The 17,141-nt window shown below is 38.2% G+C and overlaps 1 protein-coding gene across 10 annotated transcripts in view; it reads right to left on the bottom strand.

Annotated features, from left to right (window-relative positions):
• The window catches only part of PCLO (piccolo presynaptic cytomatrix protein), a 341,736-nt gene that overhangs the window by 179,313 nt on the left and 145,282 nt on the right, over positions 1-17,141 (bottom strand). For all 10 annotated transcript variants that reach the window (XM_050324934.1, XM_050324935.1, XM_050324929.1 and 7 more), the window contains exons 4-6: positions 14,441-15,661; positions 3,130-8,194; positions 747-2,758 (exon numbers count right to left, since the gene is read on the bottom strand). In XM_050324934.1, the coding sequence (XP_050180891.1) occupies positions 747-2,758; positions 3,130-8,194; positions 14,441-15,661 (8,298 nt within the window). The remainder of the gene's footprint in view (positions 1-746; positions 2,759-3,129; positions 8,195-14,440; positions 15,662-17,141) is intronic.

Raw genomic sequence — 17,141 nt, 5'->3', positions numbered from 1 at the left:
CAAATATTAAGCCTTACTTCTCAAGGGAAAGAAATACTGGGGAAACTAAAAATTTTGAACCAAATGATGTCAGCCTCCTTTGACCCCTATATGAAACAGCCCTCAAATCTTGCATAATGGCTTGATAATCCTCATTATCCAAAATAAACAAATTAAAAATGGATTTGAGATATGAGACCTTTTGGTCTGGGAAGGATAAAAGACGTACAGATTGGGACACAAGATTATCCATGAAGAATTAGAAATCGCCAAGAAACATCATGAGGGTCAAAAAGGACAGCTAACTAAGGCAATTATAAATCTGGTGTTATCTGCCTTTCAGGAGGCACAAGGTAAATGTACTACAGGCTGTGCCACAAGAACTGGATGTTGTATAATTAGAAAGAAAATGCTTTAATTTTCTAAACAATTGGCAGTAATCCTATATTGCCATGTAACCCCCATATTGCCCAATGAATTGTCATGTAAAATACAAAGTGCCTTCCAAATTCTGAACATGAACTTGTTGTGTTCAATACGTAATATGGATTTCCCTATTTCCAGGCAAAGCAATGAAGGAAATACTCATTGCTTTAGACAGTAGACATTCCTCTGGATTTCTCAGCAGGGTTTGCAAAAAAGCCTACATACACAGGTATTGGAAATGAGTGTCAGCCCTCATGCTGTACTGATAGCAGTAGAATTGCATATTATTAAAAAAAAAAAAATAAAAAAAAATAAAAAAAAGGCAAGCAAATACTTCTTACCATAAAACCCTCAGTGTACTGAAACTGAGCTCTGGAACTGTCTTCTGCTGTGGGACTCAGGGGCTTAGGATCAGACATAGAGCGTTGCATCATCTTTGCCGCCTTTGGGCTTGGAGGAACCTTGGCAATGTCAGCATGCAGCATCTTCTGAGGGCTGATGTCATCAGTGATGGGTTTTTCATAAGGTACAAATGCTGACTCTATAACTTTGCTTGGTGAAACGGGTGAAATGGGTGAATAGAGAACTTTGGGAGATTTGGGAGGGGAAGGGACTACCTGCAGTGTGGAGTCTGGACGAAGGTGGGATGAGTATCCTATCTCTAATGGTGTTGGGCGTTTTTTATCTTTCTGAGGAGATGAAGCTGACAGATATTGGGGACTCTGAGTATCTGACTCTGTCTCTGTTTGACATCCCAAACTTTCTCCTTTATATGTCTTTTCTGGAGCTGAAATGTGCTTTATGATTTCAACCTTAGCATCCAATCGGGCCCTGATGGAAGGTGTTCTTATTGTTCCTACAGGTTCTGTTTGTACAGAAATCTCTGCCACTGTCTGAACTGCAATACTAGAGACTTTGGAGAATGGCTTAGCTTTGTCTGCCTCAGTGGTACTCTCGCTGTATTTCCCTATACGAGGCTTCCTTCTGGATTTGTTAGAAAGGTCCCATTCATCCTGATCTTCATCATCTGTCTGAACACTTGTATCAACACTCTTCTTACTTCTCCGTCTCCTGTTTGTGTAACCTCTGTCTGCTCCATCTTCATCATCAGTTTGCACTCCACTGTCCACTATCTTTTTGAAGCACCGGGGCTCTTCTTCTAGGGTCTCCTCAAACTCCTCATATGGACCACGTAATTTTGGCATAGAACTTCTCTTTTTCAATTGCTTCTCCTCTCTAACATCAATATCCTTTAGAGACATTTCTGAAACTGAGCTTAGGATACCAGACCTAGGTATGTATTGGGTAATGCCATCAGACTGAACTGAATACCACGCTTGGCTTTGTGGAATTTCAATACCCAGCACTCCTGAAGCTGTAGTGGTTGCATCATCAGTAGGCCAGAACTGACCATTTTCTGGGGTTGCATACTGTCCTTCCAAAAGAGTTTGATCTGTGGTAGTTTGTGGCGAGCCAGTTCCTGAAGGGTCGTAACCATACTGATATATTTGACGAAGTTTTTGCTCTTCTAATTGTTGGTGGAGCTGCTGTTGAAGTTGTTGGAATTGTTCAAGCTGCAACTGCTGCTGGGCTAATGTCTCTTGTCTCATCATAAACTGAGCTTGTCGTTCCTCCTCCTGCTGAAATAAGAGATGATGTTTCATAGATTGCAACTCCTCAAGCTTTTTTTGCACCATAAACTTTTCTTGTTCCCTAAATCTTTGAATTTCCTGACGTTCCCATTCCAGCTCTTCTGCAAAGCGCTGCTGCTTAATTTTCTCAAGCTCAAGAAGTTCCCGCTCCAAATCAAGCTGCTGCTGTTTGCCTTCTTCAGGGGCAATGAGAAGGGCAACCTCATCATCAATTACGTCTGTATAAACTTCAGATGCTGTAGTTAAAGTAGGTATCAAGCTTGTTGGCTCAGTGGTAATAGTTTCTATAGTATGAGGTGGTAACCTTGTCTCCATATCAATGGCAGTAATTGCACTCTCCTTTTCAGCTGCCACAGTTGTTAAGAAACTGTATGATCTTGGGAGAGGTTGACTCTGTTGCAAAGTTGACAAAGAGGGCACTGAGTCAATTGTTTGGAGAGTAGGTAAATCTCTGACAGTTGTACTGAAAATAGAACCAGGTTGTGTAGTGATGGCAAATGTGGATGGGATTGGAGTCGCTACTGAAGAATAAACAACACCATTGGATGACCTTAAAACACTTCCAACGCCAAACTGGGAACCCAGAGATGATACCATTCTTGCTTGGGAATACTGTGGTGCACTGAGCCCGAGGCCAGAAATCACCTGCCGAGTCTCTGCATATGGACCAGTAGTCTTGCTTGAGTAATCCATAACCTCACCTGAAATTACAGGGCAAAGTTACAGTCCAGTCCCACAAAAGAATGCTGCTTTGCGGATTCTGAAAGTCATCCCATCTTGATGAAATAAATGGGAAGGGGAAACTGCATGCAAATCTTCAGGTTAATGATATTTTAGATGTGAAGGAAACAGCATTTCTGAACATGCAGGCACATGCAGGCACCTCTGTGCAAACACATATGTAAAATGAAGAAATGAAAAACACGTGTAATCCAGAATAATTTGTCACACTGTCCAAAAGAAAACAAAACAACAGAAGGAGGGGAAAAACAACAAAAAAATTATCCTGAAATGAGGTGAGGAACATCAAAATTATATTTCAAAGAAAGATCTGCTGCTGTGTCATACTGACCTGTAGTTACTCTTCCAGAAGTAAGATCTACTGCTGTATCAGTTGCCCCAACTCGATAATCAAAGCTATTCTTGCTTTTATATGCAAACAGTCCAGCTTCTGATAAATTTGTGTCAGACATAGATGGTTTCATACCTCCCATTCCTCGGTAGCCATATGACCCTGGACGATCATACTGATAATGGTCATCTCTGTAGCCAAAGCGATCTTCAGGAAGTGTAGTAGGTGGCTGCTGTGCTGCACAGCTCCTAAATGGCAATTTATAAACCATATCACAGCAGACAGCTCTTCTCCCTGCAGTCAGATCTACGGGCTTTTCATCATCTTCTATTACTGTTGTTACGATACCTGAAGTAGTGTCATCCATTGTTACTACTGTTCTGTGGGATTTTGTAGTGCTAAGGTCAACTGCTTCACTCTCCGCTGGCTCCTGAGAAGTGGAGAGATCAGTCCAACCATTTGTAACACCAACAGGTGGTACAGTAACAGGCTTTGTAGTAGCCCATGTCACTGCCTGTGTTGAAGTACCTAGGGATAAATTTATTGGCACTTCATCTCTACCGGCAGAGAAAGCCTGGCTGCTTGTTACTCTGTATGGAGGCTCAAAATGTTTTGATGTTGTCAGCTGGAGCGGTGTTGTCATTGCGTGTCCCAGATCCACAAGGCTGTCTGTACTGGTGGTGTAGCACACAGTGGCAGTGCAGGTCACTACTGTTACTGTCCCAGTGACTACAGACAGGGAAGGATCAGCAACACACGCAGTGCTCAGGTTTATTATGGATGGCTGGACAGTACTTACTGGGCGCCCACCCGTGTCAGTCGCTGGCATTTGCCTTCTCACATCCAGGGAAACAGCAGACAGATCCATACAGCTGTCTCTCATTTCAACGTCCATCTTAGTTAAAGTGCGAAGATCTATGACATCACCCAAAGGATGGAATCTTCCATTCTCTCTATACCTGGGTTGATCTACTATATGTAGTGGCTCTGGAGGTATAGTAATAGCAACACTACCTAAACCATAACCAGGCACTGGACCCTTAACCACAGACACAGTGGTCTTGGTTACCTCTGTGGTTACTACTTCTGGTTTTGAACTAGGTATTTTTTCGAAAGCTGATTTTGTTGTCACAGGAATAGCTTGCAAAGCACCTGAAATATACATACTCTGACCTGCCATACTTTGAATGTCCATAGTTTTCATGGGCGAAGTAAAAACTGGTTGCATAGGCTGGGGAATGTGTTCTTTAGGAGGTGCTTCTAAAGGCCAGCTGGTAACAGCCTGACTAGTTATAGCTTCTGTGGGAGTTCCAGGCTCTGATGGCAACGTGATGACAACATAGGTTTCCTGTGAGGGTTTAGCCAGCCTTGGTGAAGATTTGTTAGAGTGTGGAGACAAAGGGGAAGTGGGAGATGGTATTTTGTATTCAGCTGTGGAGACCAAATTCAGAGTCATACCTGAAGTCAATGACAAACTTACTGGTTTGGGCTGTGTTTCTGCTGGCTTATGAACAGCTATTGGGAGTGGAGGTACTGCTGGTTTAGGAGCAATTGGAGGTTTAGTTACTTCAGTGGGCCTGTGACTGAAAACAAGCCCTGCTGGGATAGAGGATGGTTTAGGTGGTACAGGAGGTGGTGTTGGGGTGTACGTTTTTGTGATAGGTACCACATGGTTCTTTAATACAGCTGTGGACTCTAGTGCTGGAACAGTTGTGAGTGGAGGGACCACTGTGGGAGCTGTTGCTGCTGGAGTTTTAATCTGTGACTTCTTTTTGGGATAAATGGCTGGCTTGGGTAAAATAGGTGGAGGTGGTAATGGTGGTGGAGGTGGTGGTGGTGGTGGAGGAGGAGGAGGAGGTGGGGGTGGAGAAGGTTGTGCAGGAGAATCCAAAGAAGAGCTTCTAAAAAGAGAGAATACTTTGGCTGAAACAGCAGGAGCTGAGGAAGGCACAGAGACCATGCTGGTCTTACTTACAACACTGGGAGTGGGTACAGAAGATGTTTCTGATGCAGGCTCTGTAACTGGTAATGATGCTATACATATGGGTGGTTGCTCAGATGTAACACTAGTCAAATCAATCCTTGCCTTATCAACACCTAATTCTTTGTGTGGCTCTTGATGATGCATTTTGACACTGCCAGCCTCTATTGTACTTTTCATTTTTCTAGCTGCTTCCTTCTCTGCTTTGGAGGTATCAAAGAAAACAGTATCAGCCACATATTCCTTGGGTTTTGTAACTGTAGTTGTCACTACTGAAGGTATAGTTTCAGGCAAACAAACTGCAGCTTGATCCACACTCTCCTTATCTGATGCTATGGAAGGCTTTTTAGTGGCTCCATCAATAGATTCATAAGGCATGCTCACTTCAGAGTACTCTTTTGCAGATGTTAGGGGAACCTGGGTTATTACACTGATACCTTCAGCATCTGCTGGTTTACTTACAGCATCTGCTGCACCAACAAAACCTGTGGTTGCACTATCTATAGGTGATGAACTATCTGTGGTACAAACTGAAGATGTAGATGATGTTAAGGAAGCTGTATCAGAAGGCAAAACTGATGCAGCAACTTCAGATGTCTCAGAGTATGTCAATATTGATGTTTCATGAGAAATTATTTCTTGAATTTCTCTGGCATAATCTGTTAAGTATTCATCTTCAATTTCTTCTGCTGTAAAATGCTGTGTTATTTTAACATCTGGAATAGAAAGTGTTGTGCTACTGACAGGTGATACATCTGAGATTGCTGAAGTAGTGCTTGATGTTAAAGATGTACTATCCACTATCTCTCCAACACCAGACACCTTTGTATCAGATGTGGGAATGAAATCTGAAGTTGGTTGTGTTGGACTGGAGCCAGGGGTTAGCTGCATTTTCTGTCTTTTCATAAGCTCTTCATAAGCAGCTTCTGCATCTAACAAGTGCTTTTCCTCGGTGGCAGAAGTTACTGTGCTGTCTAATACAACTATTTCATGACTTTCTGGGATAATGTAAGAACTAGAAACAATATCTTCTTGAGGCACAATAGTATGTAAAGTCTCAACACTATAGTAGTCTTTCTCTAGATCAGTAACTTTCTGTGGTTCATCATAGACCTGTTCTGAAGCTCTTGGTTTTTTCTCTTTTCCTTTCTGTTGCATATATTCACTGCTCTCATCTTGTCTCATGACAAGACTAGTATCAATACTTCCATTGTAAGTATCCTCTACTAAAGATTCATAAATATAATCCTCTATAAGCATTCCACCATATAAAGATTCTTTTTCAAATATTTCATCTTTTTCATTTGCAATTTGAAATGATTTGGACTTATGCATCATCTCCTCATATACCTCTTCGGCACTTTTCAAGGTCTTTTGACCACTTTCTTCTTTTGGGAGTCCAACTGGTTTTTCATCTGTTGGTGAGTATAGAGAGACAGCAGTAGGCAATTTGTAAACTTTTTGTACTTCTATTATTTTTTCTGGGCTAATTTCAAATCCTTCAGGATCTGACTCAATACTGGGTGAATATTCAGAACAGGAAGATCTGTGCAGCTCTTCCATTTCTGCTGCCTGTCGTAATTCTTCTGTTGGAGATGCATCTTCAATGGGAGAAAGATTACTTGGTGGAGTCTTGGGACGCTCCCTTCTTCTCTGGGCTCTTAGTTCATCCTTGTCCTTTTTAGATTTTTTGCTAGAACTTTTTCTTTGTTGCTGTTCTAATTCACGCTGTTTCTCTTGCTCCTTTAGAAGTTCTTCCTCTTCCCGTAGTTCTTCTTCTTCTGAAGAGTCTTCAATAGTTGGAAGAAGAGGACCATGTGTCCGATGTCTGGCTTTGCGCTGTTGTTTGCTCTCACCTCCCAGTTTTTTGTGACTAGGACTGCTGTCACTATCTTCGTCAAGTGATGACACTGAAGTAGGAGATGTACCTGGTGTGAAACTAGAAGCATGTAAACTAGAAGATCCTTCTCCTCTAGATCTATCTTCTGGTGAATCTGTAAGACTCTCCATCTCTAGCTCAGGTTCTTCATCAAAATATAAAATACCTTTCTGTTGTTCAGATACTTCAGAATATTTGCTTGTTACTGTACTATTTAATTCTATTGTTTTGAAACGTCGAAGGCCTCCTCCTCCAGTTACTGCAAGTTCTTCACTGTCTTGACTTTTACTTTCCCTGTATTTTGGCTCTGGGCTTTCATCAAAAGTTTCATCATCATCATCGTGCCAGGAATGTCTTCTTCCTGCATCCTCATCATAGCCTGCACTACTTTTCCGTGCCATTCTTCTGTGTTTTCCAGCTGTTCCTTTGGCTTTGCTTTTCACTTCTTCTTTCTTTTGGCTTTCAGTTGCACTGATCTCTTTGAGTTGATTTCTAATGAACTCATCATCTTCAGAACCTGAAGCGTCTTCATCAGCACTCATCTCCATAATCTGTTTTCTAATGAAGTCTTCCTCATCACCTGATCCCTGGCTGTCATCTCGTTTGTACTCATCACTGCTTGAAGAACCAACACTAGTTCTTCTTTTTCTCCTTGGGACAGGTGAGTTTTCACTCTCACTGCTGTCTTCCATGGAGTCATAGCGTTGTCTTCTTGCTGATAAGTCATCTCCGCGTTCCTCCTTGTAGTCTGCCTGGGAGGATGCACTTCCTTTGCCCTCTTCTACGATGGTTCCTTCACCTTCTTTAATAGCTTTTAAGTCTTCCTCCTCTGAACTGTAAGATTCTGGAGTGACTGGCAAAGGCTTTGCTTTATGTTGATCTTTTGTCTGTTCACCATATGTTTCAGAAACCTCTTTGCTTTTTGCAGATTTTTCACCAGAAAGAGTACTTGCCTGAGCTTCCAAAATTGACAGTACAGTACTTTCCAGTTTAGCTAGATCTGAGGGGCTTGGTGGACTTTCTTGAGAAATTGTGTCTTTTTTATTAGTTTCTCTGAGTAAATCCTTTTCATCAGTGGGGATAATACTTGGAATTTCACCAAGTGAACTTGATATCCCGTCAGAAGAATACCCGGTGTCACTCAGACCTTGTGGACTTTTCTGTTGCTGAGAGCTTGATGTGTCTGATTTTTCATCCTCCTTTTCCTAAAAAAATAAATACATACGCGTATGTATATACTTATATACAAATTCTTAATGTCTCCTGGCAATTAAATACACGTGATTCTTTTTCCTAAAGGATGAGTTAACGTCTCAGTTGAAGACTGAACACTAATTTCACTATTCAAAGCTGTTAAAATAATACAAAAAAGTTCCTCACATTTTTATTTTTTGCATTGAATCTAACTAAGCTTTTTATGGCTGTCCATGCTGATCACTGATTTTACTGTTTATAAGATGATCTTCTTTTTTTCAATATAAAAAGTTACTGTATTTAATTATTTTCAGAACATTTACTAGTGATAACCTGTCATTTGTTCATATATCCATGGGACAAGTTGTTTGGAGGCTAATTGATATGAAGACTGTAATCACTATGCTTCAAAGCTGTCTACATGGTTCTAGATACAAAGTAATATGGCTTGACAAATGTCTGCATAATTTCTGGGGATTTCTCCTTTTTTTTTTTTCCCCATTTAATCTTTTATAATTGTAGCAATATGTCAATCTTCTCAAATTTTGGACCTATTTTGGATCCAAACCTCAATTTTGTTTATTGAAGTATTACATATTGCAACATGCAACAGAATACATAGAGTATTGAAGTATGACTTAACATGATTTGGAATGTCCTCACGTATATAATTGGGCACTGCACAAATATTTTCTGAGTACCTCATAAAAAAGAAGTTTCTCAGTAAATTGCATAGGTAATAGTAGGGAAGGGTAACTGTAGGGAAGAAAGCAGGATGGTCAGCTGTTGGTCAAAGGAGGCAAACAAGGAAGGCACACCTAACTGAGCATCAGAACCAATGTTTTTTTTCCCATCCCTAATTAAACCTAATTTCCATCCTAATTTCCCATCCCTAATTTCCCATCCCTTAATCATCCTAGCTTCCAGATCCTTCTACACCATTCTGACTGACAAGCACCTCTATCTCCTTTAAATAACAACAATAACAAAAATATCCTACAGCAAGTATTTCTGCACCAGTTTCCCTCCTGTTTCTCTAAGCTGTGAAATACTCTTAGTGAAAGTACCTCACCACTTAGTTAACAAAACAGCTCCCTCTCCAAAATACAGGTCATCTTAGCTGCCCTCTTAGTTGACAGTCTTAAGAAATGTCCCCATCTCCACTACCACTTTGAGAACAAGTATCCCAAATTCTCCTTTTATTTATATGATGTAATTTTTATATCAGTTACGGCTCTCAATAATACAAGTAGCTAGTATTTATCAGCTTTGTTAATCTGAGTCAATGATTTCTGAAGTACAGTAAACCATTTATTTAGAGCTTTAATTTATCATTTTCCTTGGTAATACTCTTAATTGAAAAATAATTTAAAAATAATATTGTGGAATAAATTAATTAAGGAAATTATGAATGTCAGTTATAATTTAAAGTTACATTTACCTTCATGTTAAGTTGCTATCAATCACAAGTATTTTCAAATGTTTATTCACTCTAAAATTACATTTAATGCCAAAATATTAAATATTTGTTATTGTCAGTTATTTTATTTTTTAAAACTAGACAGTTTTTTAATATTATTTCATTCACATTTATGATAACTGTTCTCGCTTTCAGACATATCCCTTTGAACATAATCCTACATTAAAACTCTAATATTAATATTACAGTAATATACTAGTTAGTATTTTATTAAGTAACCATAATTTCAAAGGAGTGATTTATTATATGCTTTGCAAAATCAGGTATTACAGTGAATATAAACTACATCTGTTCTTATTAACATTGTACCCAATACTGTAAACCAAATTACCTGATATCACAGCAAAATCCATTGTAATTAAAAATCCACTGTGAAAACAAATATTTCTAAGGACTTCCTGAATGATAAGGCTGTGATTAATATACAAATATAAAGAACCTATAATACTCAAAACAACTTTGGGAATCATCACCATTTGAACACTTCAGCACTCACTATTCTGAAAAACATAGTCTTGAGTATGTTCCAGCCCCTAAGGACAGAACTATGTGTAGTCCTTACAAAAATTCAGTAATCAAGCATAGTTAAAATTCAGGTTTTGTAAGTTATATTTACATTTTTGTTACCTTTATTAAAGAAGAAAGTGTTTAAGGGGAATTTATTTGACTATGTTTAAAAAATACATAATTAAATATATCACTAAATTCAAGGGGTTTTGACCTCTATAAATATCACTAAAATTTCACCTATGACACTTGATGGCTATTTTTTCTTTTATGATCCATATGTTAATACTTATAAAGACATAACTAACAAAACATACTGTGATCAGTTTGGATGAGTTACTGAAAAACACAAACATCATTTAAGCTCTGAAAGTCTCCTAGGAGCTGATGGGCAGAATGCATCCATCTGGTGAAAGGGAGTCTCTCAGGTCTTGGTTCTCCACAGGGAGATGAAATGACACAGTCCCTTGTAAAGCACAGACAGAAGGCGTCAACTAAACAGTTAAGCGCGGAAAAAGGAAGATAACAACTGGTCATGGAACAACTTCAGAGGAGGTGGCAATGAATTGGTGTTGAACCTCAGTGTATGCCATAACAGGACTGCTATGAGAAACAGGAAACTGATTATGGCAAAGTCTGCAATTTGAACAGTAAGGAGGAGAAAAATATCTACAATAAGGAAAGACTTCTTTTATCCCTGGGAATAAATGTGATGAGAAAAATCCAACTTTCTTTTAAAGCTACCAAAATATGAATATATTTTCTTTAATTTTTGTAGGGACCATTGCCTGCCCCATGGTACATCATGGAAAAATTATCCTGCACATCATGTTTTGAGATCAATATGCGTGTTACTTACAATAAATAATATTTGGGCTTTGGGCTTTTTTCCCTCTACTTCTTGCAGTCTGAGAACTAGGGTATTGCCACTAGCTACATCTATTTTTAAATGACTGGTAACTTACTTTCTACAGGGTTGGCCATCACATACACAAAACCAGCATAATTGTTAAACTTGTAAACACACCATAAGATTTTTAGATGAAAAACAAAATATTGCAGAAATAATGTTGCTAAGGATGCCACAATTCTTTGAGAATGAAAAATGCATTCTAATCAATAAGAAGAAAAAACCACTATTTTCTTGTAAAGTAGGAAGTAGTTTGGAACATGTTGAATTACTGGGCTTTTCTGAGTATTTGACTGGCATTTACTCTGCATGTTTGCCTAGTGTGTTTTTAACACTGAACAAATTTAGCTCTAATACAGACACTGATGGCAGGATCTTGAGACATGAGGAAGAAGAAGACTTATAAAACCTGAAGTCTGGATAAGACTTTAATTATAACAAATGCAACCTCTTTAACTAATGATAAAAATGATCTAATGTCAAATGTATTTGTGCTATTCTAGTGGCTTTTCTACAGTGTCAGTGTCAATACATTTCACTTTTGCTTTAGAAATATTATTTATCATTACTCTTCCTAACTTTTACTATTATTTGAAAATATAAAACTTAATTCTTAATGTGTTCAAAAAACATCTAGATGTGGCACTTGGGGACAGGGTTTAGTGGTGAAGGGTGAGCTTCATGATCTTAGAGGTCTTTCAACCTTATTAAAATAAAACTATGACTAAAAGAAAAAAGTATTCTAAAAAATATTTATAGCTTGCAAGATTATATTCTGTTGCAGAAAACAGAAATACTTTTTAGCAAAGGAACTCATGATTTTTAAAAGGTCATTCTGTTTATATAAGAAATAAAGATATCTACATTATAAAAAAAGTTTTACAAAGTGGAAAAAAAAAGACTTTGGTTGACTTGACTATTTAATCTGGATTTCAATTTTATATTTGCAAAACGAAAAAAATTATTTGTATCCAGAAAAACTGCTTATAGACAAGTTTTTTTCCTCCTTTTTCTACCTCTCTGGGCTGTGTTTTGTCAGTAATGGCACGTGTTGGAATAATGACGCCTGTTAACAATGTATTAATATTTACCCAGTTACTGAACTGAAGCACATGATCAACCCTCAGTAAACACAAGAAGGTAGCAATAAGGCAACATATATAATACAGCTGATCTGTTGTAAATATATGTCCAATTGACACCTCGGTAATGTGCTCACGTAGATACGCTGAACTACTTCTGTGTTAATTTGTGAGTTCCAAGATGACTGTTTGATACTGATAAACAGCATGTGATAAACCTCCAAGATTTCCAGGCATCCTTGTTTGAACAGCTAACTGCTACTGCACATGTCAATATTACAAGATGATTTCTCAGGAAAAGGACCTGTAAGTCATGAGCAGTCAGCTTAGTCTTTACAAAAATTTTGAAGAAATTGCATTTTAAAATACTGCTGAAAAAAAAAATGCTTTGAAGAAAAATAATGGCTTCATAATTCCTTAAATCACACTTAAAGTCTCAAATATTTTAAACTGTTTCAATATTAAAGTCACTTTCTTTTTAACGGATGCCAGATCTCTAAATGCAATTTGGGTGTTGGTCTCTTCTGCCAGGCAGCTATCAGTAAGACAAGAGGGCATGGTCTCAAGCTCTGCCAGGGGAGGTTTAGGTTAGATGTTAGGAAGAAATTCTTTACAGAGAGGGTAATCAGGCACTGGAATGGGCTGCCCAGGTAGGTGGTGGATTCTCCGTCCCTGGAGGTATTTAAGAGGAGACTGGATGTGGCACTGAGTGCCATAGTCCAGTAACTGTGGTGGTAGTGGATCAAGGGCTGGACTTGATGATCTCAGAGGTCCTTTCCAACCCATCTGATTCTATGATTCTATGATATCTGTGATTGTGGAAGTTCCTGAAGGGAGCCTACAAAAACAACAAAGTGAGAATATTTACAAGAGCTTGTAAGGACATGACAAAGGGAAATGGTTTCAATCTGAAGGAGAGTATATTTAGATTAGATATTAAGAAGAAATTCTTTATTGTGAGGATGGTGAATCACTGTCACAGGTTTCCCAGAGGTGTTATGGATGCCCCATTCCTAGAAGGGCCCAGGATGAGGCTCTGAGGAACCTAGTCTAGTGAAAGCTGTCCCTGCCCATGGCAGGGGATTTGGAATGAGATATTTAAGGTCCTTTCTATCCTAAACTGTCCTATGACTATGATTTTCCAAGAATAATTCTATTGATTGTTCTAAATCAGAACTTCAGTCTCTTCATGCCTTTAGGGACATGTTGGGGCGTGTCATGAATGATTGTTTAAGGTCACTTAAAAAAACAACAAGGTGTTGCTGCGTTTTTCTTTTTTCATTTTGTAGTGTAAAATGAGGATAATAATGTCTTGGTTACCACCAGAAAAACAAAACAAGACAAAACAAAATAAAAAACCAAAAACAACAAACCAAACACACACACACACACACACACAAAATCCCAAACCAACCAAACAAAGAAAAAACCCAAACTTTTACTTTTGTGACTGGGTTTATTTGAAAACGTAATTCTGGCAAAGGTTAAACACTTTCCCTAAACCTACTCCTATTTTCATAACATGCTACTTTCATAACATAATCCCAATTCATAACATAGCCCCTAATTTGTGGTGCTAATATAAAACACCTAATTTTTCATCTCTCAATAAAGTGTGCATTTTGGCTGATAAAATGACTTGTTGGTGAGTACATGTTCAGCAAATGCATTTATTTAAGACAGACAGACCTCTAGAACCTGTTGTCATAAACTCATCCATTCCTCTATCTTGAGAACCCACCAAGAAGCCTATCTGAAAGCACTTGTCTATGTGAGAGGAGTAAACTGAATTGTAAAAAGATGTAAAGTTTGAATACTTTCACATGCCATGTCCAGATGCCTCGAAATATTCCAGAAATGTATATTATAATTTGGTATGGCAAACAACTGAACACCTTACCATCACAGATTATTCCCTTTTGGGATTGAGAACTATGAAAACAATCCAATTTCAACAATCCTCACAGTCTGGAGAGTTTAAAAATCAAGGTAAATAAAATCCAAAATATCTGAAAAATTATTAAACAGGAGTTTTGCCTTAGTTTCAAATGCTTAACTGCTGGAAACTGAAAATCAGGAAAGTACTGAAAGGTGCATATAGAGCATAGTACTCACTGGTTACACTTTCACTCCAGGTGAGTCATTGATTTTATCATTTAAAATCATCTTGTACAGAGAACAGTAAAGAACAGGAACACATACAGGAGAGGGTCGGCCAGGATCAGACACTAAATTGTAGCAAGGGAGAAAGGGAAGTGGGAGGGAGAAAGCCACTTACTATTTTTTCTCGTGCTGCTTCCACGTGGTCAGCTCCTGGCAAAGGTGTCGTTTGAACAGGAATTTCTTCTTCCTGAGCCTTTTCAGCTTCCGAAACTGTTTGTGAAATCCCAGTTGCCAAATCCTCTTTCTTAAAATCCTCTTGCTCCTTAGCTTGCAGTCCCTTATAAGGTGCTTCAACTTCTTTCTGTTCAGCAACATGGTCTTTAATCTCAGCTCTAATTTGTTCTTTTTTGTCCTCTAGATGTGGTGTGCTCGTTTCTGGGAGCACAGTTTTTTTATCTTCTTCCAAGGTGCTTAGCAGTTTCTTTTGGTCTGAACTTTCTGTTACAGGAATTTTATCTGTTGAAGGTGTCTTTGACAGTTTCTCTTGCTGAATTTTTGTTTCTTCTTTTTGATCTTCCTCTTGGATTTTCTCCACTGATGAAGTTTTCATAATTTTCTCACGTTGAAGTTTTGGATCTTCTTTCTGAACCCCATGTAGGATTTTATCAACCGAAACTGCCTTTGGCATTTTGATTTCCTGAAGTTGTGCATCTTCCTTCTGAGCTGCATGTTGGATTTTGTCAGCTGACAGTGCCTTTGCCATTTTCATCTGTTGGAGTTTTGGGTCTTCTTTCTGAATTCCCTGTAAAATTTTGTCAGCCGAGGGTACTTTTGCCAATTTTGCCTCTTGAAGTTTTATGTCTTCCTTCTGAATTCCATGCAAAATTTTATCAGCTGAGGATGTTTTTGCCAGTTTTGCTTCTTGAAGTTTTTCATCCTCCTTCTGAACTTCATGCAAAACTTTATCATATGAGGCTGCCTTTGTCAGCTTTGTTTGCTGAATCCTCGGGTCTTCCTTCTGAGAAACCTGCTGGATTTTATCAGCTGAGGGTGTCTTGACAAGTTTTCCCTGCTTAAGTTTTGCATCTTCCTTTTGAATCCCTTGTTGGATTTTATCAGCTGACAATGTTTTTTCCAGCCTCCCCTGTTGAAGTTTTGGAGCTTCCTTCTGAATGCCTGGTTCTTCTTTCGGCTTCACTGCTGCAGGAGTAGGCGGTGTGGAAGTCTTCTGAGGAGAATGTGAGACAGCAGGCATAGGCTGTTTTGGAGGAGTAGCAGGTGGTTTGGATACTGATTGTGAAGGGCCTGTTTTTGGAAGTGGCACCTTGCCCATATCTCCAAGTTGTCCTGACATTGCCCTTTGGGTCTGGCAGTTTAAGCATAGCCATTCCTGTACCTGTGATAGAACAAAAATAGGAAGTTACTCATTTGAAAAAGTAACATTAAAATCATACAGTGTTTTCAACTGATATGGTTGAATTCTTTTAATCTGAATGCTATGCATGCTGAGAAGTTGTCTGTCTTTCCTACTCTTGCAGGAAGATCCATAACACCTTTCTAACAGAAATGGAGCGTGTTGGGTTCCAGACGGTCAAGCTGAACAAATATAAAAAGACACTGTGAAAACTAACAGCAATGACATTTTTCCAAAGAACTGATGACCTGTATGTACAAAGTTTGCTTATATATTTCTAACATTTATTGTTTTCTAAAGCCTCTATTATCTATCAGTAGGTCCATCTGAATTTGCAAATGTGAGTAAAAGCGGACAACTGGGACTCGGCTCTTTGTGTTTCTCTTCAGAAATCACCTTCCCCTATTGAATTTGTGTAGAGATATCAGTGCAGTGTATAAATGTAATATGGCTGTAACTCAAAAGGAAGATCACCTGTCTGCTCACTTTACTGCTAAATCCCTGCTGCACACAGGCTCCTTTTACTTTTCTTCCCAGAAAATCAGAAAAAGGGCAAATGCTTCCATCTGCACAAAAGATCTTGTTGCCAGTTGCCTAGCTACTACATGAGAGCAGTAATCAGACTGTTTCCAGTGGGGTTTGGTGTATAGCTCCTTTAAAATAGCAAAAGAAAATTTTAAACATAGAAAGGCACTGAAAGGAAAGGAAAAAGAAAAAACCAGACCAGACTCTTGTGGATACTAGAACAGATAATGAGGGTCTATTTCACTAGTGCAAAATAACCTTCACTCTTGGATAAGAGTGTGTGCTGTACATTAAAGCCTAAATTAAAAAATAGCTGATTAAGGTAATAAGTGAAATATAAATTCAAAGAATCACAGATTAAGTGATAAAAAAAGTTAAGTAAGAAAAGCTCATAAGGGGTAATTTTATTGAAATGCAAGTAAGGAGAGGCTATTCAATGCATAAAACTATTTGTCTGAGAAATTTTGTTTCAGGCACAAGAAATGCACAAGAATCCATGTGTTATATTTCAGATTATCTAACAATTGCCTTGTATATTTATTATTCTACTTTTATAGAAAAGAACAAAAATAATGAGTCCTATAAATTGACACAAAAATTATTTATTAATAGTATCTGAAATTATTTTCCCAATAAATGCATTTATTGGCTGAATCAGTTGTCTCCCCTGACAGTTACTATACCCTTTGCAACTCTAAACTGAATGTGGCTCTGTGTCATACTACTAAATACAATTTAGACTGAATTTTTCTGTTGAAAAAAGCATTAAAACATAATCCTCAAGGAAAGATTATCCTTCTCTATAGGACCTAAAGTGTTCCAACTACACATAGTTTGTCTGGGAAGCACTCATTAAGAAATACAAATAAAAGTAACTTCTTTTTTTAATGAATGTGCAAAATATAACTTAGTTGTCTTGCAAATATTTCTGTTAGAT

The sequence above is a fragment of the Myiozetetes cayanensis genome, unplaced genomic scaffold (genome assembly GCF_022539395.1).
Source record: "Myiozetetes cayanensis isolate MyiCay16 unplaced genomic scaffold, myiCay2020 scf3, whole genome shotgun sequence".
Taxonomy (NCBI): domain Eukaryota; kingdom Metazoa; phylum Chordata; class Aves; order Passeriformes; family Tyrannidae; genus Myiozetetes; species Myiozetetes cayanensis.
Note: the sequence above shows the minus strand (reverse complement) of the source record. Positions and strands in the feature narration are given on the sequence as shown.